Source organism: Aulonocara stuartgranti (assembly GCF_965226115.1).
Source record: "Aulonocara stuartgranti genome assembly, chromosome: 7".
NCBI classification, from domain to species: Eukaryota; Metazoa; Chordata; class Actinopteri; order Cichliformes; family Cichlidae; genus Aulonocara; species Aulonocara stuartgranti.
The window spans coordinates 14,888,844-14,914,564 of NC_138945.1; the positions used below are offsets into that span (position 1 = coordinate 14,888,844).

The 25,721-nt window shown below is 41.5% G+C and overlaps 2 protein-coding genes across 2 annotated transcripts in view; one reads left to right on the plus strand and one right to left on the minus strand.

Annotated features, from left to right (window-relative positions):
* Positions 1 to 1,050: 1,050 nt before the first annotated feature.
* Positions 1,051 to 25,721, minus strand: part of arsb (arylsulfatase B) — a 30,782-nt gene continuing 6,111 nt past the window's right edge. The window contains 9 exon segments of the mRNA XM_082539624.1: positions 1,051 to 1,655; positions 1,657 to 1,728; positions 2,670 to 2,728; positions 3,675 to 3,788; positions 11,060 to 11,130; positions 12,263 to 12,506; positions 23,338 to 23,545; positions 23,745 to 23,935; positions 25,242 to 25,428. Coding sequence (XP_082395750.1) covers positions 1,629 to 1,655; positions 1,657 to 1,728; positions 2,670 to 2,728; positions 3,675 to 3,788; positions 11,060 to 11,130; positions 12,263 to 12,506; positions 23,338 to 23,545; positions 23,745 to 23,935; positions 25,242 to 25,428 — 1,173 coding nt within the window. The 3' untranslated portion in view covers positions 1,051 to 1,628.
* LOC309710300 (histone H1-like) lies at positions 16,139 to 20,842 on the plus strand. The gene has a single exon (XM_082539629.1). It carries the CDS (start codon positions 16,507 to 16,509, stop codon positions 17,005 to 17,007), a length of 501 nt encoding a protein of 166 aa, XP_082395755.1. The 5' UTR covers positions 16,139 to 16,506; the 3' UTR covers positions 17,008 to 20,842.

Consider the following 25,721-nt stretch of genomic DNA (forward strand, 5'->3'; position numbering starts at 1 on the left):
CTCACTGGAAAAACATCTGAGCCCAACACTGGGATATCATATCTTTACCCTGTCATATCTTTCAGGGGCATCTCTCTGGAGCCACACATAGCTTTGTCATTGCAGCTGAAAAAACAACAACGTGGGGTGACATCAGAGTCAGCGAATCGCAGTGTTGATACAGCAGAGGCACATCAGAGCTGAAGACTGTGCTCGACACTCACGGTGTTGAGTCAAAGTGCAGAATTAAGTGCGAAAGACACACCAAAACCACTTTGAAAACTATGAGGAGGAGACGAGCTGTGACACCGCAGGGGCACCCTGATCATAATGACACGTAGGGGAAGACTGAGCAGCCTGTCAGGAGGGGCACTTCACCACAAACGGGGCATGAGAAGTGCAAAAGTGGTCTGCAGTCGAGCTGAGAAACTTACAGGCCCTGGTTTTACATGAATTGCAAACACTAGTAACGTCTAATTAAATAGACTATCCCATCATACTGAAACGCAGAGTTTTGATTGTAGAGTAAACTGACAAAGTGACAAATTTACAGCCTCAGCAAAGTAAGAAGCACTTTCTCAGAAACATAAAATAATCATGTGGTACTATGGTATTTGCTGTTACCAAAATCCCAGTTTGAACTCCATTTAACTGCCACAAATGCCATTTTACTTTAGCATGTGGTACCATGACAGACTTAGAAAACAAAAATGTAGAGTAGGTTTTAAAAATTTAAGTAAGAAATTGGCAGTGGACATGGGCATGCCATCTGGGCTGACTGTTATTTAATAAATAATTTAGTGAAATTTGCCCTAAAAAAATCTCAAAGGCCACTCATCAATTAAGCATCAAAATTCAGTTTAAGTAGGACTTACTTTGGACCACAGACAAGTGAAGACGCTGAGAAAGTCAATGTAACACTTTTGAATTATGATCAGTTTTGTGCTTTAAAGAGATGATATTGAAGTAAACTGAGTGTATTAAAACCGATAGAAAAGAGATTTACAGTGTTTTAAAATATACTTTACTCTCAATCAGCTTTATACTGTGCAACACAGTAAAAGATTAATCTCAAAACACTATACTCTTTTATTCCAAGTACTTTTTACTTACAAAAAAGTGATGTCACATATTTAGGCACACCGACCAGGATTTGGAAACATGTTAATAAAGATAATATACTTCATACAGACTTTTTGTGGTGCTGGTATTTATGGAACAAATATTAATAATTATAAATTAAGGAAGCCAAGGTATCCATTTCCTTATGTTAAATTACAAAACAAAAATCAATCCACTGATTTGCTTTTAGCGTAACAAAAGAACATTTCAAAACAAACCATTTAAACTGAAACACGAGTTCAAACCCTCACAACTTTGCATAAACGTATTGGCATATCCTTCACATTTAAAGGACAGATTTGAGTGGGTAACAGTGCAAGATATATGTTAAACGTCACATGGAGCAAGGAGCTGAGAGCAAACAGCATTGCAGCTTTGGTTTCTATAGTGACAAGTCTGGGAAATGTGACAAACAAAACACGAGCATCATTGACTCCTTAATGACAAATAGGTCTACGGCTCTGTTTTTCTGTAGCAGCAGTATTGTTGTTTGTTGTGCTCAGCTGTCAATCAACATGCAGGGCAGGTTAAGGGTCGCGGCCCACATTCGGACAGCGGCCGCCTGCTCTCAGCAGGAAGCATTTCCTGCTCTAGTCTGCATGCTGCTTTCAGTGGAAGGTCAAACACCTAGGGGTCAAAGGTCAAAGAGGATGCGTATATGAAAGAAATTAGTTTCTCCTGCTCAGATTCTAGACATGCAAATGTATAGTGTAGCTCCCCTCAGAGACAACACTATGCACTTATATACCTCAACCGGTCGTGATCTGACGAAGATTCACTGGTGAAGATAGACAGAGATTAATAATAACTAGTGATTTATAAACACACGGTGAGTGAAAAAGAAACACTCAGTCCATCAGGGGCCCCCAGCAGCCTAGACCTGTTGCAGAGTAACTAAGAGAGGATTCAGGGTCACTTGATCCAGCCCTAACCTGATACAGCCTAAGATAAAACGTCTGAGAGAGCAGATAAGAATCTCTGAGTAAGGCCCAGGTGGATGATAGATAACAAATAAAACTGGTTTTTGAGTTTTCCAGCAAGGATGGTTGGGGCTAAACATTAGGCTTCCAAATGAATTAAAGTGTCTGGAGTGAAAGATTGCTGCCATCCACCCTCCTCAGCCTTTGCTTTTATGGGACAATTAGCGGTGTTGATTCATTTAAACTAATCCGCTGTAACCAGATTTATGTAAGGCAGAGTAAAGGTGCTGCTGTTAATGACTTTCTGAATTCTTTGGTATTGGCTGTTCTCTTTTAAAAACAAACAAAAATTGTTGTAAAACTTCACCTTTCCCCACAAAGGAAAATTCCTACTGTTGTAATTCACAGTAAACAAAACACTACAATATCGGTAATATCCGCCTAAGCCCAGGGCCCCCAGGCTCCAGTGGGGCCTGGGTCACATCTAGGGTCATCGTCAGGAAAGTTTATGGGCTGAGCACTTTTTTGGTGGTGCTCTAGTCTACAGAGGAGATGCTCGACTACCTTGGGGAACTGAGCAGACACCTCATTTCTCTCTTCTGGATCCTTTTCAATGTTAAACAGCATGACAGGCTTCAGCTGATCTACCTCAGAGGAGCTTGAGTCGGAGGTGTTGCCGTCAGGTCGGGGGAACCAAACGTCACATCCTGGGGATAACAAAAAGGACATTAGCAGTATTGTTAAGAAGGGAAGAAAACCCCATCTGCATTTTCTGTTCAGCTTGTTTGTTCTTTTTTCCTGCCCTACTTATTATAGATGAATTTTATCATGTGCAAAAACTGAGACGCACTGCTAAAATTGCACTTTTCTTATATTAGAATATCTCAGGGATTAAATGTGTAGTTAAACTTCTTTACTGACAGAAAGGGGAGTTTCACTGGTCCGGTCCACTTAAGATCAGACAGAAAAAAAAAAAAAAGAATAATAATTTAAATAAATAAAAATGACCAGGCAACCACTGCTTTTCCTAGTGGCAACAAGGCTGCCATCTTTTTACTCTAGTGTGACTGAGCCATAAGGCAACTTGCTTCTTACTGGTTAGATCGATCACTTAGTATTGGTATTAGAACAATAATTTAAAAAATAACTAAATAAATAAATCCTCCAAGACCCAGAATACATTTTTACCCCCCCCCCCCCCCATATAAATATACATTTTCCACAGTGTGATCACAATGTAATGGGCCAAGTGGTACCCAGTGGGCAGGGCCACGGCTAATGGCACTTTGGCTCATTGACCAGACCACAGACTGAAGATAAAAGATGGTCTCTGGGTCTCAAAAATGAAGGAAGAGAGAACTATTTTCCTCCTGCACAATGAGGACATGCTGTCAGCTCTGACAACAACAACTTTACCGTTTTACATAAGATATATTCAAATATTTGCTACTACCAAACTTTACTTCATGTATTGCTACTTTATGACGTTGGACTTTTACTTGGGATGGAGTGTTTGATTGTATTAAGTTCTTTTTTCTTTTTTAAAAAAAAAATAAAGATAAGAAATGAATGTCTTCCTGTGCATTACTGTGTTTCATATTCTACGTCCCACTTAGACTAAATATGACATTAGAAGTGACAGAAGATACTGACCTGGGTACCCAGTCAGTAGCTTCCACTTTGAAGATCGAATGGCTGCGTGAATGGACACATTGAAGCCGGAGTTGGCCACCTGAGCCAAAGTTAACTCGCGCTGCCTGCCAGGACCTGTAGACAGAGGAGGACAGAGGACAGAGCTGATTCAAAGAAACCATCCATCTTAAAAACTACAGTTCGCTGATTAAGATGATATTAGTCCACCCCTGGATACAAAGCGCCTTCTGTGGATCGGAAACCAAATGAGAAGGTGGACTGGCATCAGCATACTTGACAATCACAGTTGGCATCAGGTGAAGGGTGTGAAAATAAATGTACTAATAACAGACTCTTGTGCTGCAAAATCTGCAGTGAAATAGAACAGTTTAAATAAACAAACCCCACGAAAATCCCTCCTGTTCGAGAACAAAAGTTGTTTTTTTAAATGTATACATTTCTGCAAACACACAGAACTTTGGGCCTGGAGGAATTTGACAGATACGGTGGTAATGTGGTCGACTCAGCACCATTCCTCCATGTTTGCCAAATATAATGAATAATGTGCTGTTAGTGCAGTTGTGCAGACACAAAGACAGAAACAAGGGTCGCAGTTACCAATGAGCACACTTTTATCAGTTTCATAGGGCCAAAGTAAATAACTGATCTTCCTTTTGATGGTGTAGAAATATCTGCAACTTCCAGTGATGGGAATAACGGCGTTACAAGTAACGGCGTTACTAATGGTGTTACTTTTTTCAGTAACGGGTTAAACTAATTACTATTCCTATCGTTTCAACGCCGTTACGGTTACTAACAAGAAAATGCAGTCGCGTTACTATTTTTCAACAAACAGACGGTTGAAGCTGTGTTCAGCTTACTGCACCTTATATCAGTTACACGGAAGTAGCTGTAAGTAATCCGGGCGCTACAGCTTTAAACAGCTGCGCGCGCTCCCGCGGACGGCAATCACTTTCTGGTAGACGATCACTTTTTGGCACAACACCTGGAGCTAAATGGGCAAAACAATGAGAGAGATTTGTGACGTTTAGCGTGTTTGGAGTGTGTAGTGTTGTGGATAGTTTTGTGTTGTGTGTCAGAATAATGAGGTGACTGCTGTCTCCAGGTATCAGGCTGTGATGTTCTCCTTTATAGTGGACAGAAATTATTTTTTTGTAGTGGCACAAATAATCTGTGCGGCATCTTATTGAATGCAGAACAGCTGATTGTTCTGTAAATAGTTTGAAATGGTTATTTAAAAAAAAAAAAAGAGAAAAAAAAAAGGGGGGTAAAAGGTAAATGGCTGCAAATAACTTTGTTTGCAAAACTTGTGCATATGATTTTAAAATTGACAATTTATATTTGCATTTAAAGTTATGAAATATGATTCAATAAACATGTTTGTGGTTGTTACATTAAAAAACAACTTTTTCTACTCTGATTTTACGTTTTTTGTCCGATTTTAGATCAATTGTGTTAATACAGTATGCCAAAATGAAAACATAACTGTAAATTCAGGCACGTGAGGTTGTGCTGAAAACAATGATACCAAACAAGACAAAGTAAATAGTTTTTAAAGGTGAAATGTAGAGGACACATCAAAAGTAGTCAAAAATAGCCAATTATACCCTGGAGCCCAGAGGGGTAAACATTTTTTTTTTTAAAAGTAACGCAATAGTTACTTTTCAAGTAATTAATTACTTTTAGAATCTTGTAACTCAGTTACTTTTTTTGAAGTAATAACTAGTAACTATAATCAATTACCCTTTCAAAGTAACTTGCCCAACACTGTGTATTTCTAACCCTTATGGAAAATGTCTCCCAGGAGTGAGTACACATCTCCGCACCTTCAAACACAGGAGATCTGGCCTTCTCAGGTTCATACCGCTGTTGACCCCAACAATATGGTCCTGGTTAGACAGTCAAGTACAAGCAAGTCATTTCAGCCTCCTAACGCTGTCAAAAACAAGCATGTCCTCAACATTCTTCACATAAAGAGAAATCCGCACCCACACAAAGCCAAAGTTCCCCATCGGGGCTTGTTTAATAGAGCCGATCCTGCCGCAGCAACATGAGTGAGGGAATTAAAACACTTCCGATCTCAGCTTTTTTGCGACCACATGATAAAAGCTTCGACAATGAATTCTTTGCTGATCGTTGTGCGAATGACGTGTGGGTATCTCAAACACTTCCAAATGCAGAGCTAAGCTGCTCAGCTCATTTCAGATCAGCATCGCTCACATGGTTGCGTAAGAATGGGGTGTTCAGATTCAGGTGTGAACACAGTTATGTAAGCAGGTGATTAATGATTGACAGGCTTGATTAATTATGCTGCGCACGAGCTTCTTCTTCTATTCTTAAAAAGGGACTGGACCTCAAACCCCAACAGATTGCCCGCAGTGTACACATGTCCATTTCTTACATTCATTCTTTGCAGGACAAAGGAGGCTGCACTCATCTGGATCCACAGCAGGATGACATACAAACAGGAGGAAGGGAGGGAGGGAGGAACAGTGGGAAGAGACCCCGAGTGAGCAAGAGAAGTTTCTAGAGGGAGAGCTGAGGAGTGATTTAAGGCTTGGGTGAAGTCCAGGAATCGTTCTCTCAGCAAGTGAGAAGTTCAGGAACCCCTCTGTGGCCCATTTAGCCACAATCCTTTTACTCACAAAGCGACAGCAAAGAAGATTTTGAAAAAGAGACTTGAAAGGAGTGAAAAAAAAAAAAAAAAAAAAAAAAAAAAAGCATGAAGAGGAGAAGGAAAAGGAGAGGGAGGTCTCAAAGAGGGGCTGGGTTATAATAGGAAAGAAGAAAAAGGGGAAAAAAAGAGAAGAATTTCAGCCTGGAAGGGAGGGTGGGTGTCAAAGCGGTGGCCGACAATAAACTTTCAAACATAAAACATGAGGTTGAAAGCTTGTAAAGCAGTGCTTTCCTTATCAAGCCAATGATTTAAATGTTAATGACCACCAGTAAACTTTGAGGGTAATTTGAGCAACACTGGCTGAAGCTGTACAAACAGCCTGTTTCAAAACAGACAATAAATCACTGTTTGGATTTTCTGGAATTATTCGTTTAAACAGGTTTGCGAATGAGGGATTTTATTAAGTTAAAGCTTCATTTACCAATATTTGTATTTGGTTTTCTTCCTCTCAGCTTGGTGCAACCAACTATTACAGCTTTCACATTACATTTTTTCAATGATTATTTTTGTGTCTTTAAGCTTGTTTTGGTTTGACAATCAGCAACTTTAAACTTTTGTTACTCTAGTTCAGTACAAGAGGCCCTGATAAACTCAAAGTATACTCCCTGCTCAGCAATAAACAGCCCACCAAAGACATCAGCAACCAGTTAATCTGAGCCCACGGTTGCCCCTAAAGAACTGCTGATGGATGCTAATATTGTTTTGTTCCTCATTTTTGATGTCTACTACACATCATTAAAGACAGAACATACTGTACTTTGTAAAAGTCCTGAGCCATCCTTTATTTCTTTATATCTGGCTTCCAAGGACCTAATTTGGTCCTTGATAGTTATCTTGAGCAAAAGTTCTCCAAACTCTTAGATGTTTTCTTGGGACACGGTCTGCTTTTTAACTCATTTTCAGTCTAATCCTGTACACTGCCATTTTAGAAACACACTGCAGGCGGTTTAGTGTCACGTCTAAGCCTAACCTGCATACCTAACACCGACCTATCAGTCAAGGATGAAAAGACATAAATCAGTATTGTATGAACATGCAACAGACAACTTAGCAAAGAACCAATTTTTAATTGGCTCTTTCAGCACTGTGTTACTGTCAGCCTGTCACAAAAACAGTTTGCTTTCACTACTTAAGTTGAATCTAAGAAAAATGCCAAAGATCAAACAGTTTGACAGGCATTAACTGACAAAAACCTGCCAAACCTGCCATGGTGTGCAGTGTTCCTTTAAAACAATTTGAGGAAAAGACAAGTAGGACAAAATTATAAGAATCAGGCTTTATGGACATGACTTTCAGATATTGTTCATCTGCTGTACACAGTTTTAAGAAACAAGAAAAAAAACAACACAGATACCTAACACAGGACCAGAGCAAAGCATCTGTCATCAATTCACCCATCTACTGTTCACTGAAGCCTTATCAGAAATGGTCTCTATGGAAAGATGGTTGTCAAAAAGCCATTCTTAAGGAAGGCAAGCAGAGAGAGAAGACTGGGGATGCCAAACACACAAGAAGTGGACTGAAAATCAGTGCCAACGGGTCTTATGGGATCATGAATTCTAATTTCAGTCAGTAGACGTCGACAGTAGAGGCCCGTGAGTTTATATGCTCATCTGTAACACATGGTTGAGGCGCTTTCATGGTTTTGGGCTGCATTTCATTCAGTGGTTTTTAGGAAGAAAAATGAAGGACTTTCGAACGAAGAAAAGTACCGTCAGATTTTCATCCATTGTGCAATACCATCTCCAAAGTACCTGATTCACAATGGCTTCTTTTCAGCGTGACATTGATAGCAGATAAACTGGCAATACAGTAAAAGCATACCTGGAAATACACACACACACACACACACACACACACACACACACACACACACACACCATGGATTGGCCTCCCCGGGGCCCGTAACTCAACATTATTTCCGCACTTGCATCATCTTGACAGAGAACGGAACAAACAGGGACTCACTAGTGAGCATTGAGGCCTGGTCCAACCCACCCACTAGAGAGTCGCTAATGTAGATAAGTGAACATGATCCCACCAGTGAACACCAAAGGTTGCCCTTAAACCTGAAATTAAGCCCAGATCTGTGCAGTGCTTAGCTGACTTGAAATACGGATTGACGTCGAACACTGAAAATCTCATATTAAAGCAGGCTGACGTTCATTGTTGAATATGGACTCGGGAAGGAGCGTGACTTGTACAAACTCTAAAGGACTGCTGTTTAAAGAAATCCAGATAATATTTTGAAAAGCCCCTAATACATAAGACTACTGTTTGTTTCACATATGTTTGATCAACATATTAATATCTGTCTGATACATCTGTGAAGCTTTTCAGTCCCAAAAAAGTTTGCAAAAAAAAGAAACAGAGAGCAACCAAGGCTCAGTTGGTAGAGTGTGCTGTCCACTAATAGCAAGGTTGGTGGCTCAGGTTGCAGTTCCTCCACACGTCTGCGTGTCCTTGGGCAAGAAACTAAACCAAAAGTAGCTCCCTATGGCAGGACGGCACCTTGTAGGTCTCTGCTGCTTTAAAAATGCTGTAGGAGAAACACTTTAGAGCATTTTGGAAAAACCACCAAGGTTAAAAAGGTGCTATATAAGCAGGATTTTTTTTTTTTACCATTTCAGTCCCCTTGGACCTTTACTATTTTTAAATGTGTAACTGAGGTGTAGTATCCGCCCCAAAAGTCAGAAAGCACGGCCCCAGATAACTGCCCTGCTACCTCCCCAGAGATGGAAGCGGTTTGGTCCACTAAATATTAAGTGGTTCAGACAAGGATGAGTCCAAAAAAGCAGTCCCATAGCAGATTTCCTGTAAAACCTCCCTACAATCAGAGGTTAAAGAGCGAACACCCGCCCTGCCCTCTAACATCAGCTTTCTCAGATTTCCTCCCTGGCGACTGATTACAGTGTCAACAGTGAATGATTAGAGTTTCACCCCCGTGTTATCAGCATTCCTCAGAAGAAAACAAAATATCTGTTATATACGAAACAGTGAGGGGAAAAAAATCTGATAAAATTCTCTGGATTCAGCTCATTTTAACTAAGATTCCAAACACTCTTTACAAACCTAACAATTTCAAACACTCTTTTTGCTTTATTCAAATGTTATATAAGACTCTATTCTAAGGTCTAAGCTCAAACAATGATCCTTTCATACAGGCTTAATGAGAAAACACAGCAGAATTACATTGTTAGTAAGAAAAGGAGAACATATCCTACACTGCAAGCACACAGAGGAGGAGGAGGTCAGTGCATGAGGTTTTCATCATCTTAAACCTTCACTGGCATGTGAATTATGACTAAGAGTGTTTAAGCTTGCCTGTGTGAGTTTCATCCTCAGTACACAAGCATGCAGGTTAGGCTTAGCCGTGACACTAAACTGCCTGCAGTGTGTGATAAACAGATGATCTGCCAGGCAGCCTGCAGTCCACCTTTGACCCAATGTGAGTACACTCCAGATACCCATGACCCTGCACAGGACGAGCAGACTGATTTACAGCAGCGCCGCTTAAGAACAGCTAAAATCCATATCATGATTACCTGTCACATTTATTGCAATAACAGGTCAGCCCTCCATCGTTCTTTACTGCTTATTCAATTCAGGGTCGCTGGCGAGCAACCTATACTCTAGCTGTTATAGGGCAAGAGGTTGGGTAGCACCAGACCTGTCACCAGTTCGTCACAGGGCCCATCACTTCTCTTAATTACTTTTTTTTTTTTTTTTTTTTTTAAATGCAAGTGAATGTAACTAATCTGCATAATGTTTTAATTATCTGCACTGTGCAGAAAAGAAAATAATTTAACATAATTATTGTATTATAAAGAGTTACATGGATCTTTGGAAACTCATTTCTAGATCTGTATCTTTTTTCATTAGCTCTACCAAAATAGTTTTGAATAATTAAAAGCTCAAAATAGTCACATCCACTGGTCAGCTGGGACCTTTCTCTGCGGGGCTTGCCTGTCTCAGGGTATTCTCTCCCACAGCCCAAAGACAATTATACGATGTGTTAACCCTTTGATGGACTGGCGACCAGTCCAGGGTGTACCCTGACCTCACGCTATGACAGCTGGGATAGACTCCACCTACCTGGAGACACCGAACTGAATAAGCAGTGATGGTCAGTTTATACTTTCTATTTTTTTTTTTTAATGAATCATATACATTCAATTTAGCTTCACTGAAGATTTTCTTCTTGGGGTCATTTCCCACCAGTGGGGTCATCCCACCAGTCCTTTAAACCAGCACTATTGTGATTAGCTGCACCCTCATAAACAAAAGCTTTAATAAACAACAGGTAGGTGGAGCTTCTGTGCTCACAGTCGAAACAGTGTTTCCAAGTTGATCATATCAGGGCTATCTGATATTTATGACATCATACATGTAGCTGTTTAGCAGCTTCCCCAAAGCAATGCCCACTCATGTATTTTCAATGGATTCCTTCTAAGTTCATGACAATGTATCAGATGGTTGAAGACATTATTACACACAAATCAATCCATATTTCCAGTATAATTTTCTATTTTCTATTAAATAACCTTAAAAAAAAAATACTCACTCAACCTTTAGGGAAAGGCATAATTGACTTTAACAATGGACATTCTGTGAAATCAGCAGTTTGAATTAATTGAGAAAATTTTCAGACATACTGAAAAAAAGATTTCCAATAATGTTAAAGTGGAAAAAAGAAATGTGAACTTACATGGAGCAATGTCATAATACAGAGGGTCGATGTTGTGCAGCAGCTCCAGTCTGGGTGAGGCAAACCCTTTGCTGTAAGATAAAAGCAGTGTTGCACTTCAATAAGAGAACACACAACCAACACGCCACGCTGACTCATGTGCTGTGAAACCCACCGGGATCTGTAAATCTGAAGCAGCTGGCTGTTGCTCACCAGGCGGTCATATGCGCTGACCGCACTCCACCACAGAGAAAACGCACCACTTTCTCTGACCACACTGACTGATAACACAACTGAAATAAGTCTCACTCTCTCACTGGGTGCTTCCCTGTTCTGGGCCTTCGTTTGGTTTACCCTTCCCAGGCCGTGCTGTCGGGGCTGCTGTTTTCTGCAACTGGGACGTCCAATTAAAACACAATGAAAGCAGCGTTTTGTGCTCTGTAGTGCTGCTCACACGGCCGTGCCAGCAGCTGGTGGTCAGCTGACACGCAACGGCCAATCGAGTCAAGTGGAGGCTGCGAGTAGTAGTTTGCGGTCCTGGCTAAGCCTCGATTTTCTGCCGGGGCTCTGCTGTAGCCCTCAATTTCACCTCTTTCACTGTGTCCGCATTTAGTTTACAAATATAATGCGTCAGTCAAATGGGACACAGTGACAGCTCGCCTCACATGGAAAGCACATCTGTGGTCTGCAAGCTGCTCCGTGTGACTTATCGATTTACTAATAGCTTCTTTGCAAAGTTCTCCAAAACACAAGAGGTCATCCAGACGTTTAATTGAATATATTACATTTAACAAAATTGCATCATCTCAGGCATGTCCTGACATAAAAGGATTTGCAGCAAAACAAATTAGCTGATCTAACAGGAGGACAGCTTAATTTTTAGTCTGAAGCGAAGCTGGGGGGGGCAGAACAGAGGGATGGATGGACTACAGATTTGTGTGAGAATGACTGATGCAATTTCCTTCTCTTTGAGCTCTCAATGCCACAGCAACAAAGGGCTTATTGAAGAAGCAGGGGCTCCTACGAGAAGAAGACAGAGGTAGCTGGAGAGTGCGAGCATGGGGCGGGGGTGGGGGAGGGTCTGAAAGGGGCACCAAGAGAGGGCAAGCTGTCAAACTTAAGAGCTGGTATCACTCACAAAAACCCTCCAGGCTACAGCCAACTTCCCCCTCAAGTCCTGTGACAGATCTTGACAGTAAAAAAAAAAAAAACAGCCCAGCTCACCTGATCGCGTTCCACACATCGAAGCCGTCCAGCGGCTTCGTGCCTGTGGTGTTTCCTCCTGCCAGGCCGACAAGTGTAGGCAGCCAGTCGGAGATGTGGATGAGCTCACGGTTCACGGTACCCGGCTGTTTCAGTAACGGGCTGGCAACAAATCCAACGCCTCGGACTCCTCCTTCCCATAGTGACCACTTTCTCCCTCGCAGAGGCCAGTTGCTGCCACCAGACAGCGTTTGACCTCCATTATCTGAAACAACCACAGGGGCAAAAGGTATGAAGATCATTTGTAGATACTGAAACAATGTTCAAAATTTCCCAGAGTCTGGATTTCATATATGTTCAGGTTCCAATGTCACTCTGTGGAAATTCGGTTTCTGAATGTTGATTGTACATCAGCCAAACATTTTATATTTCCAGCAGACATGTGGGAAACCATGAAAATGAATTTAAAGGTGGAAAACCCATCTAAGCGATATGTGCTCAGGTTTTGATGAGTCAAATACTCTTTAAGCAAATGCATAAAGTTGTTTTCTTTCTTCTTCTTTTTTTTTTATAAGGCAAAAAAGCAACAGGAAACTCCTATCACCTGATAACATTTTATCCAGTCAGCTGATATCCTTCCACTTTATGTTACCTAATTCAAGTGAGCTGAATCACTGAATGCCAATAAGGTCAACTGTGACTATAGCAGCAACTGTAGCCTTTAACCTTATAGCAAATGAACAGCATCAACAAGCTGCAACATTACAAAGTTTCACAGCTGACACAATGTAATGTGCCAATTTGCTATGGGGGCTACACAGGGTTTTATTTTGTTGTTGTCAATTTCAGATGTGTGACATACAGTCATGTGAAGAACAATCTTCTATAGATTTCACTGCAAATCTATGAATTTTGTTTTGTTTTTTAATAAAACTGCATAAAGTCCAGTGATCAGCAATTATTGGGAAACTTCATGTGGTGCTGAGCTAAAGTCAAAGCATCATTAAAGTCATTAGGGATTCATGTACTCTGTAATATGACTGTAAAAATTCAATAGCAATCCATCCAAGCGATGAAGGATTTCAGTTTGAACAACCAATGAAGCAGCTGTCGGTGCACTCCCCAGGGCTGCTATTGCTGAAAACAAGTGATCAGCTGAGACATTAAAACAACACGCCGATGTTGTTAGATTTGTATTGTTGATTGTCATTTATGCTTAGAAATATTTACTTATATATGCTTAGAGTTTTGTAATTAGTTGTAGATTGGTAGAGGTTTTGATCCTTGATAGTCTGCAAACTTTGTGTGTATTAGACAGCACTTTGGGAGCATGAGAGGTCATACCGTGTCTTATTATTTTATGGTAGGATTAACGTAGTTGCGTCTGTTCTAGTCTAAGTGCTCTTTGTTTAGATGAACTGCAGGACTTCCTCACCGTGTTATCTAGGATGAACCATCTAGGGTGAGGGGGAGGCTACCCTCTTCCTGACCAAGGATGTTTGACCCTTTGATCAGCAGTCCACACACACACACACACACACACACACACACACACACACACAGGCAAGGTACTCTTTGTTTGTATGTAGACGTCGTATGTTAATGAACCTATGCATATTCATGTAACCTCAATAAAAGGACAGTGTATGGGAGAACGGACGAGACCAACTGGAGTCAAGCGGTTGTCCGGTTCTCTCCCGTGCACGAGTAACATGAAGAACTTTGCCTATTTGTGTCTTGCTTAGCAGTGTAATTATATTGTCTTAACGTTCCAGCGAATAGGTTTATGCTACAAACCTAACATTAATTGGTCCTTTGATGCCGGAGCCCTGGAATCGCATTCACCGAGGGGAGGAGAGGCACGCTGAAAGACTGACGTCAGCCAGGAAGTTCCTGTGGATTCGCTGTATGTCTTTTCTCCTCGATGAATGGCGATTGGCGGGATTCGAGGCTGATATTACACGCTAAGCAACACCGAGTAAGTTTAGAGTCCAACTCTATAACTGTACGTCTTCGCCGCTCAGTGGGGCGTTGTCCGTGGCCGCTTAGTGGGGCTAAAATTACGTCTTCGCCGCTCAGTGGGGCGTTGTCCGTGGCCGCTTAGTGGGGCTAAAATTCGCCGTCTAAGTGGGGCGATGTACAAGGCCGCTCAGTGGGGTTTTTTGTACAGAAGCATTAAGTCGCAGAGTTGCGCAGTTCGAACTTTTTTTGGTTCGCCGTCTTAGTGGGGCGAAATACAGACCGCTGTGTGGGGTACTGTAGTGAGTTCTCCACCGCTCAGTGGGGTGTTGAGAAGTTCCGCGGGGTCCAGATTGTGCTGGACAGTAGGCCTATTTTGTGTTGTTGTCATTGTCGTCGTCGTTGTTGTTGTTGTTGTGTGTGCGGAGCAGAACATGTGGTCTGTGACACCGACTGTTGTTGTTATCATGGGTTTCTAAGCAACCAAGAGTGAGTCGGAGGGAGACAGACGTTTGTGCTGAACTTTGCTCCTGGCAGCACAAAGTATTTATGTAAAAAAGAGAGAGAGCGACGGCTCCACAGCTGCGCGGGTTCACGCGAGCGCGGTCACGCGGACCTGAGCCGTGCGGTTAATCGCAGGCTTATAAATGGAAGAGATTCAAATGTTAGAAGTTTTCAGAAAACACACCAGCCTTGGAGAGCTGTGGAGGCCAGCCCACATCAGCAGCACTTAAGATATGCTCTGGTGAATGGCTTTCCCCCCACCCCTTGCTGACACAATGTTTATTCTTTAGCTTGCCCTGATCGACAGCAGCCTGTGTGCCAGACCATAGATTTAATTGAGGTGGATAGTTGTTAAAAGTAATCTACATTAAGCTTGTGGTTGCTTAAATTCAGTACAATGACATGTGAGGTGAAGTGATATAGATAAATATTTAAACTCATGAAGTGCATAGAGGCACTTGACCTGTGTGGAAGACTGTCGTCTTATTATGAGCCATTGTTGAGATATAGAGCACATCTGTGAAAACAACTAATATGCTCAACCCTGTATGAAACATCTAAAAATACATGATGGAGAAGCTGTGTTGAATATGTAAGTGTAAGACTTTGCCACTGTGGGCAGAGCATGCAACTACTGTGTGATGTCGCGTTGCAGTTTTGTTTTTGTTTTTTGAGCTGATGAGCAAGCTACACATTATCAGATCAAGAGCTGTCTGAGAACTACTCAAAGAGAGGGAAACAGAGAGTGTGCAGCGTTTCCATGAGCAGTTTTTCTGCACCTTGACTCGTGTGTGTGTGTAGCATCAGCATCATGTTTTTGTTTATTTGTTTTGTTGGATTAAAAATAATTAAATAAACTGGTGATCATGCTTATGGATCACCATGGCACATATCTCCAGCCATATGGTTTATTTATGCAGATGAAAAAGTGAGTGTGAATGTGTCTGACATCACAGTGTTTTTGTGCACTGTGCAAAAGTGATTGCCTCTGATTGTGAGTGAGAGCAGTGATTTTGCAGACCACCAGCTATTGTGAAGAAAAAAAAAAAAAGAGTGAAAAAGAGACAAATTACTACATTGTAGACGAAGAGAAATAATCATAGGAAAAAGGTTTTGTGTTGATCAGCCGAAAAACAACTACAATGTCATTTTCTGCTTTTAAGAAAGGATTGTTCACACAAACACAGAGAGAGAGAGAGAGAGAGAGATGTGTGTTGATTAAGCAGTGATGATAATAATGAACATGTTTTAGTTTGTCACTTTCAGGTGAAAAGCAGACCTGTATCAATTTTCCACATGCAACAGTCGGAAGAAAGTTATAGTTTAACATCATTGGAAACATGCAGGCCAAGTTTCTGGCTGACTTATTTACAGTGCCATGTGTTTCTCAACCTCACAAGCGAGCTCACTCCTCCCTGAAGATAAGAAATGCAGCTCCAAAGCAATAACATGATAAAGAGACAGCAGCAAGTCCTGAGCACAAAAAGTCCCAGCAAAGCAGCAGCAATGTGGATAAACAGCAGCAGAAGAAGAAAGCAAACCCATCTTCCTGTCTGATTGGTTGAATTTCACGGAGGGGCGAGCAAGATGGCAGCGTGAAGAGGAGTTTTTGTTTGAGTTCTCAGCACGAGACACTTATTTGATGTCTTTCTGGCCTTCGGGACTTTTTTGGAGATCAGCGCGCTAAACTTGCTGGATCTGAGGCCAGGGTCTGCGGCGGCAGCATGTTGAAATGCTCAAAAAGGACTGAGTGACTCGGGCAAGCCACATGCGGCTAGCGACATGAAAGAAATGGACCCTTCATGATGCGTTCAACGTGCCAGCGCTGTGGTGGGAAAGGCTCCATCATAAACACGCCCTGCGCCGAGGTTCAGGCCAAGAAGAAGAAGACGATGACTTCCAAGCCCAAGAAGGTCGGCCTCAGCGTGGGCGAGCTGATTGTGAAAGCCGTGGCCGCTTCCAAGGAGCGCAACGGCCTGTCTGTGGCCGCTCTCAAGAAGGCTCTGGCTGCCGGAGGCTACGATGTGGACAAGAACAAGGCCCGTGTCAAGACCGCCATCAAGAGCCTGGTGGCGAAGGGCACTCTGGTGCAGACCAAGGGCACCAGGACCTCCGGATCCTTCAAGATGAACAAGGCTACTGAGAGCAAAGCCAAGAAGCCCGCTGCAGCCAAAGCCAAGAAACCGGCAGCAGCTGCTAAGAAGTCACCCAAGAAAGCAGCAGCAGCACTTCAGCCACTAGCACGAAGTCAACCGCATCAGAGGACAATAGTGAGAGTGGCTGTGACTTCACTGTGCATGTGAAGAAAACGTTTGAGGAGAACTGAACAGTTGGAGTTTGACATTTGCCACCTGTGGAGTAAAATGGCAAGAAGAGACAGTGGGACACAGGACAAAGCTGAAGGAGAACTGCCGGCTGTTGGACTGTTGAAGTGGGAGAGGACAAAAGAGTGAGAGGACAACAGAGTGAGAAGACTAGGTGAGAACACATAGGAATTATTTAATGTGGGAAATCAAAATTTGGGTTAGCAAACCTGGGGAAAAGAAAACTGACTGCTTAAGTTGGAAAATTGAGACGGAGTCTGAAACATTGCGAAAATAGAAACATATACAAAATCACACACACACAAGCAGAACATGCATTAACCCTACTAACAATTCCAAACACAAAATGACTCATGAAGACTCATAGCACATTAGTTAAGAAATGATTAAATAATAGCAGAGAAATGTGTAGGAAAGGCAGCTTTAAGAACATGCTCTGCTGGAGATGCAGCTCCACAGACATGCATTAGACCTGCCTAATAACACAAACACATGTAATGAAAATTAGCTTGTTATCTTTCATCAGTGTTAAAATAGTGTCAATTTAGCAGACACTTGTTATCAAATACTGAATTTATCCTAAAGAAAAAAATTGACTCTACAAGTTGCAGGACAACAATTTAACTTTTGTGGGAAAAAAAAAAAAAAAATCCTGGTTTGATAAATCAGTGATCAGACAATAAATTTAGTTGTTAAAATGGTAAATTGGGAGAAGCTTCCTGCTTGATTGAGGCAGCATAAGTAATTTACTGTATGAGGGAAATTGTCTTTTGTGATACTATTTTGAACATGCTTTTCTGTCGTCCTGTCAACTTAGTGGGTTAATAGCTGATATGCAAATTAGTTGATCGGTTTTAGATTAATGAAAGGTGATTGAATTCTAGCACGAGTGAATGAGATGTGTTGGAGTTTGTTGTGTGTTGAGTAGAGACTCTAAAACACTGAGTTTCCTGCTTTGATGTGCGAGTGAATCCTGTATTTAGATACACAACTCTGAATACGTCAGAACAGACTGTTTTGTGAAGTGCATGACAGCATGTCACATGTTTTATGATGAAGGGAAAAGGAAAATTGAATAAAATAGATCTGTGGCTTAAATGAGTGAAGAGCACAGACCGGGTGATTAAACTCATAGCTAATATGACATTAGGGTTATGTTGTGTGTTGTGCAGCTGATGGTTGATTTGGAGTGAATCTAGCTGATGATTTTTCTTTTGTTGTGAAGCTGAGCCTGCCGATTAGTATGATGGTATGATAAACCATGCTAATGGTATGATTTACCCTCCTGAGATGAGGAGCTTGTGTCATGACTTAACAAGGCCTTTTTATTTTGATACTTTCACAGTGCACTGAAAGTTTTGTTTGATAATCTCTGTTCTTTAAGCAGATCTGCACGTCGGGAATTAAAAGCGCTACACGTCGTCGAGAAAATTGTGCCAAGTGAGTTCTCCACATTTAAATGGACTCTGGAGAAAGCCACTTATTTGGGACAATTATTAAATGACAGTCCCAGTCCAAAAGGATTCAGCGATGTAATCCAAACTAAAGTTCTTCTTTTTCTTTTTGAAATGACGTCATTTTGCTGAGAGTGGAAACTAAATGCGACGATAGGTTCCACTATCAGCAAGGAAAGAAAGAATGAATGCATGAATGAGTGAGTGAAAGGAAAACAAACTGACTGACTGGTAAAAGCTGACAAAAGCTGACAAGACTTTACTGATGTAACACGACTGTGTGAAGTTGACCCCCGCCTGGCAGGGGTGCAGATGAGTCTGTGTGTGCTTCCCTTTACAGAAGCAGAAAGATGACAGCAACACTCGAGGTTGCATGATGATTTAACCTTTTAAATGCCATTTTCTGTGTCTGTGCATTTATCAGGTGTGTTATTCATAGGCTTGAGTTGCTCACAGAGATATCTGTGACAAAGTATGCATACGCCTGCGCAAGCGCTAATATTTGCATTTTCGTTTTTACAGCATTACGGTTCTTCATGTGTTTGATCATGTGATTTATAGGAATACTGGCTAATGTTTCTCTACTACAAGATTTCTGGGTTTATGTGTGAGGAAAACTGTGTTTACAGGTTATGAGTGGTGATGCTGTTGCATTGTGTTGATGGGAAAATGTGAAGGTTACTTTGATAATGTGAATAACCTGTGTGAAATTTCCTGTGTTGAGAACTGGTGTTACTTCTTTCCACAGCTAGGGTTGACTTTATGGTGTTTTTATGGCACCTCTGGAACCTGTTGACCTGTGTCTGACCTCCGTCTGACCACAGTCAATGTGTATTGCTAATGTTTGTTTTTCTATGACTGCGTGTAGAGGATTCGGCAGAAGCGGACAAGTGACATGAGAAGAACAAATAAGAGATACAGTGTTTCTGGGATAGTTTGATATGGGCTCATTAGCTGGCCACTTTTGAGCCCATAGTAATATATAAGTGGAGTGACTTTGCTTAAGAGCAGTCACCGATTACATTAATGTTGCCTGAGTACATGGGATGATCCATGTCTGAGGCGACTTATGAAAATAATTGTAGTTTACTGATTTGAGAAAACCTGCACATGACACTTGTCTTGCTGATGTTGAATGCTTATTACTCTTATGATACAATTGTTTACAGGTATGAAGTTTGATTTTACTTCCAGATTTTGTTTTCCAGGCCATGATGGTGTGTATGCAGGCTCCTGGGAGAGCCAGGTGTTAAGCAAACTTAATATGCAACACACGCTAACATCTTTTATTGCAGGGTTGCGGAGCTACTCCAGAGGAGATGCCCTGATGTTGCCTGGGACATGATCTAGCTAATCTTTTTCTTTAAGACAGGGATCCAGGTTTGGTGAGTTGACGCATGGGGATGTCCATGCGTCAAGAGGTGGAGTCCAAGGATTAACATTAAACAATGTTTTTTATTATTGTTGCAGTGATTTGTGTGATTAGCTGTTTATTTACAAGTATTAAACCTATGCAAGTGGTGCATCCATGTTCAGATGAGGCTTTGATGGCCTATAAGTGAAGTTCACTGAACTAAAGAATGTGGTTTGATGATTGTTGACATGCTCTCCAAATAGAAGTTTTTCTTCTTAGCAAGGAAATACAGGTGCAGCAGTAATCTCCTGAGAAATCTTCAGAGGCCCAGTGAGAAGCGTGAACCATTCCAGGCATAGCTGACAGCCAGGCAGTGGTTGAGGTCAAAGGTCAAGCTGGTTGGGGCCCATCATGAGATCAGACCTTGGAGCCACAGCAAGGACCATGAAACTGCCTGCAAAATAGAGGAGAGGATCGTCCACAAGATGGGAGCTGAGGCCAGGAGAGAGGCTTCAGGAGGATCAGAGATCATCTTCAGCACAGCAGACATCACACAGAGAGCTGTGCTACTGAGCTTCCAGGAGATTTTAAATAAAATGAAAGATTCAATATTGACGCTGAGGAAGACGACTAAGGTGTACGACGTGCTCTGCCTTAAACCTTCAGCAGCGTTGGAACATGAAAACTCGTGGGATGAGGGGAGCGTGCCAAGCTCCATCGACAGCGCAGAAGGAGTTCGAGGATGACATCATGATTCTGTGAAAGCACAGGAACCAGAAGCTATGGTGGTGATGACAGCAGTTTCCTATGAACATCACCTAACGCTGTGCCACTATACTGTGCATACGATGACACTCTGAAGGCTGCTGGGATCATAACAGCAGTAAGATGACGGAACCCAGCACCCTTTCCACAGAGAGCTTTTTCTGCAGAGCGTGGACAATTAAGGAGTCATAAATATCCCCCTCACAAGACGAAGGTCTGAAGTCAGGTGATGGGGGTTGGTAAGAGGCCATAAAACTAGAGTGCTGAGAGGTCTGCAGCTTTGGAAATAGCTGAGAACCATGTTGACAAACAACAAAACCAACTGGTATGTTTGAATGTCTATTCTACATACATTTGGACTCTGGTCCTATGGACAACGATGGAAACAACTGGAAGAGACATTCATGACGCCCTGCAGAGCTTAAACCACTCTGCAGAGAGACATGTGATGTGCACACCCGGAGGAAGCACCACCAAGTTGAGATGTTTTTGAAAATGTTACTTTTTTATTTTCACTATTAAATTAACAATTTCTTTGGTTGCTCGTAAGATGCAGTTTGCCATGAGATGAGCTCAATGAATGGGGTAACTGCTAATACATTTATTAAACTGTGTACCTTTCAGTAATTTAGGGTGATTTGACATATGCTGAGTATAAAAATGTTTGCATTGAAACTGTTAGACATGAGGTATTCATACCTGGGAACTTTTCAGGCATAAAGGTCAAAAAGGGGGGAAATGTTAGATTTGTATTGTTGATTGTCATTTATGCTTAGAAATATTTACTTATATATGCTTAGAGTTTTGTAATTAGTTGTAGATTGGTAGAGGTTTTGATCCTTGATAGTCTGCAAACTTTGTGTGTATTAGACAGCACTTTGGGAGCATGAGAGGTCATACCGTGTCTTATTATTTTATGGTAGGATTAACGTAGTTGCGTCTGTTCTAGTCTAAGTGCTCTTTGTTTAGATGAACTGCAGGACTTCCTCACCGTGTTATCTAGGATGAACCATCTAGGGTGAGGGGGAGGCTACCCTCTTCCTGACCAAGGATGTTTGACCCTTTGATCAGCAGTCCACACACACACACACACACACACACACACACAGGCAAGGTACTCTTTGTTTGTATGTAGACGTCGTATGTTAATGAACCTATGCATATTCATGTAACCTCAATAAAAGGACAGTGTATGGGAGAACGGACGAGACCAACTGGAGTCAAGCGGTTGTCCGGTTCTCTCCCGTGCACGAGTAACATGAAGAACTTTGCCTATTTGTGTCTTGCTTAGCAGTGTAATTATATTGTCTTAACGTTCCAGCGAATAGGTTTATGCTACAAACCTAACAGATGTTGTCTCACTGTCTGACAAATACACCTATAAAATATCCAACCATTACACAAGTGCACACACAGGCGGTTAGACTGTCATCATCCCAATAAGCCGATCCAGTATAAATACTCTTGACCAGTCACATCCAGGCAAGGCTCCCCTTTCACAGGCAAAGTGTCATCCAAGTCCAGGAAGTAGTCTGTGTCGATTCCCGAACGGTTTTTGGAAGAGACCGTCTGCTTCTTAATGTCTTTTCAAGCTGCTTCGCCTCTCTACAGGCCAACTCTGTCTTTCCCAGCTCCCCCAAAAGGTCCCTTCATCCTCGTTGCTCATTTGCTTACAGTAAATTCCCAGTGAGGCTGTCAGTTTACAGAAAATGTCATCATAAAGGAAACTCAAAGTCCAACCAAACCAAATTCTGCCAATTCTGTCCTGTTAAGCTTAGTCAGTGATAACAGCTTGACCAGGATGGATTCAAAGTGTGAGCTGGAAATGTGACTAACCAAACAACTGATAAGCCTTCTTTCAGTAAGTTATAGTTAAACATTTATCTGGTCAAATCACAGATTACATAAGCTCTGCACCACATTTACACAGAAGCAGGAAGTACTCTGAGTTTTTCCACTGCTTCAGCTCAGCAGAGTCAGTGTCTGCCCAGCATATGGTTGGCTCAATCCTCAGAGTCACAGCGAGCCAAATGTGTAAAGGAACAATGAAACAGGCCACCTACCGTAGCCCACCACAGGCATAAAAACGCTCACACTTTACTTTCACAGCATTGTTCCTGTCTTCTAATTACCCTTTAAAAACACTAAACCCCCTAAAAATAACCCTCAAACGTAGTTACCTACTTCAGATGCAAATCATTAGATGTTCCACGTGTGGAAACCTGCGAGCAGGCACAGGTTTAAATGATGTGGTTTATGGCCCGTCTTGGCCACATTACGTTCTTCATCAAAGGTTTATTAGATGTTTTTCCTTTGTCTTTTTCTCGGCGAGTTGCCTGTAGAGCTCTACACGAAGACATGAGCTAAGAAAAGTTTTCCTTACTTCTATCAGCCGGCAGTGACGTTTGAACAAACATGGCAAAACACCGCCCTCTAGTGGGCATCCGCAGAAATACAGCTGTCAGCCAAGATAACTTAAAATAAATAAATCTGGGACATTTGAGATCTCTTTCAGCTCGTGGAGACTGATTTCAACATCATGGAGTCAATTTTGGGATTACATGAAGAGATAGACGGCACTGAGACACAGCTCTAATTAGTGCTCAGCTATATAATGCATTAATTTCTAAATAAATAAATAAAAACAACATCAACTGTAGAACAAATAGTGGTTTATCTAGCATCTCAGTTTAAAAAACCAAAAACAACAACAACAACTAATAATTAAACTCATACCAGTTGAGAACACAAGGACCGTGTTGTTCCAGAGTCCCACTTTCTGTAAAGCCAGGGTGATGTTGCCCACCGCCTCATCCATAGCTGACACCATGCCGGCATAGAGCCTGCGATTGGTGTCTGTGATAAAACTGTAGGGAGTCACGTAGCGCTCTGGCACCTGCAGGGGTGCATGGACCGCCTGCAGCGCCACATACATGAAGAGTGGCTGAAAGATAGAGGGAAACGGGGACAGAACATTCACACTGTTGTCATTACAGACGTTAAATGCCCCCCGATGTCTGAGCTGATAACCTTCTATACATGTTAAATCTAGGATTATGATTAAGATAACTAAGGTTAACTCTACGAATTGGTTAGGCCAGCAGTGTCACAGTTAATGTATGTGATGAGATGTTGTGTGTCACCTTTTGAGAGTTGTGTCTCTCAATGATGCTGATGGCCCTCTGGCTCAGCAGCTCAGTGGAATAGACCCCTTCGTATCCTGTGGCGACGTCTTCCCCATCTCTAAGGTCCAACGCACAGCGGCTCAGGTTCAGCGAGCGGCTTTGATAACAGCGGAAGTGAGTGAAGTAATCCTCACCACCTGTCAGGTAACCTGTGGCACACAGCGGGTAATCAATACATTAAAAACAGCTTTAAAAACATTGAAAGCACAGTCATGCATGGTAATTTATCCTGTTATTCTTTATATGTTCATTATATCACTTTATATAGTGAGATGGCAAAAAAACCAAAGAATATTAAATATTTATTACATATTTATTATTCTTCTCTGTAAGCTACATATTCACTGTCCATTACAGACACTATTAGCAAAATTTACACGTAATGTCGCAGTTTGTTTTGAGGTCTGCTACGACACAGAATTTTTATCATTCGTAAAGATCTGAATGTGACAGAAATGATTCCCAAAAACCACATAGATAATGAGAATTCTGGTACTGGCAGTTTATATAGCACGTGTCATTCAGACGTGTGTGTATATTGGGTAGTTTGAGAACAGACGGACGTGATCTATGAGACTACGATCAAGATGCCAGATAAATAATGACACTAGTTTTGTTAGGCTTTAAATATAGATGGGAAAGTACTGTATGTGCTCAAAAATTAAAAACAAAAATCATTAAATACATAATGTTATTTAAAAATAATGCAAAATGTCTATAATACTGTTCGACCTCTGGACCAGTAGTATAGGGAAGCATTTTTAATAGTCGCAGTTTTTTTTAATTTATGTCACTCTTTAAAAAACAAGAAGACTTAAATTCTCAATTTGACTCTTACTGGGATAAACAAAGGCTACAATAAAAATGCTGTAGTTGTGGTCAGCTACTGAGGAGCTCATTTCACATGTGAAGAAATTGCAGACTTTGGCATGACACACAGCGAGCAATGCAGCAAGCGGTTAGGAAAGTTTCCTCAGCAGAGGTATACGTGTTGATTTGTCAACAAAATTGTTCAAAAAACAAGATGGCTAAACCCTCGCAAGAACAGTCCTCCCTTAAGGCGCTATGCTCTAGTCCAAACGGTGCTTTTGTCCTCTGCATGTTTAGAACTGGATTTATTCACTTAACAGTGTCCTCTTCAGTGAAGTCAAACATCTTCATCTAAGCCCTCTTCAGTTTTTAGCATGTGGCCTTAGCATCTAAGGTGTCAGCATTAATGATTGGGGTGAACAAAAACCTTGCATTAACTGTTGGGTAACTTCGCTTTTAATACACGAGCTAATATTTTTAGTTCAAATGCAAAAGATTCAAATGTATCATGAAGGTGACGTGTAACTAAGGCAATCGTCACTTACTATGTGCATGATTTTACACAAAGATAAACACATGAGCTGTTACTGAGTAGCATTCATGCAAAATGTGCTCCGTGAAGTGTTTCTTCCACATTATACAAACCAAGGTACGTGTCAAAGCCACGGCGTGTGGGCAGGCAGTCCTTCATGTACATGCCCAGGTGCCACTTGCCGACCATGTGTGTGGCATACCCCGCCTCCTTCATGAGCTGAGGCAGCAGTTTCTCATCCAGAGGAACGCAGTAAGGCTGGCAGGGCCAGATGATCTGGTGCTGCATACCGGTGTGGATCTGAAGTTTAAAGACAAACACAAACGGTTAAGAAGAAATTTGCAATTTAGTAAAAAGGGAACAAAATCGTTAAAAAACAGAAAAGAGGAAAACAACAGCCTTTGTGGTGGCGATGACTCAAACAGAAGTTTCAAAATAAATGTCCTGACTTTGTCTTGTTCTCCTTTCCATCAACATCTATTATAATAATTATAATAATAATAATAATAATAATAAGTAATTCCCTAGAAAGACTCCATTAAAATAAAGTTTACAAATCCAAAGTAGAGCCTGTAGGAAGACTGTTCTCATCG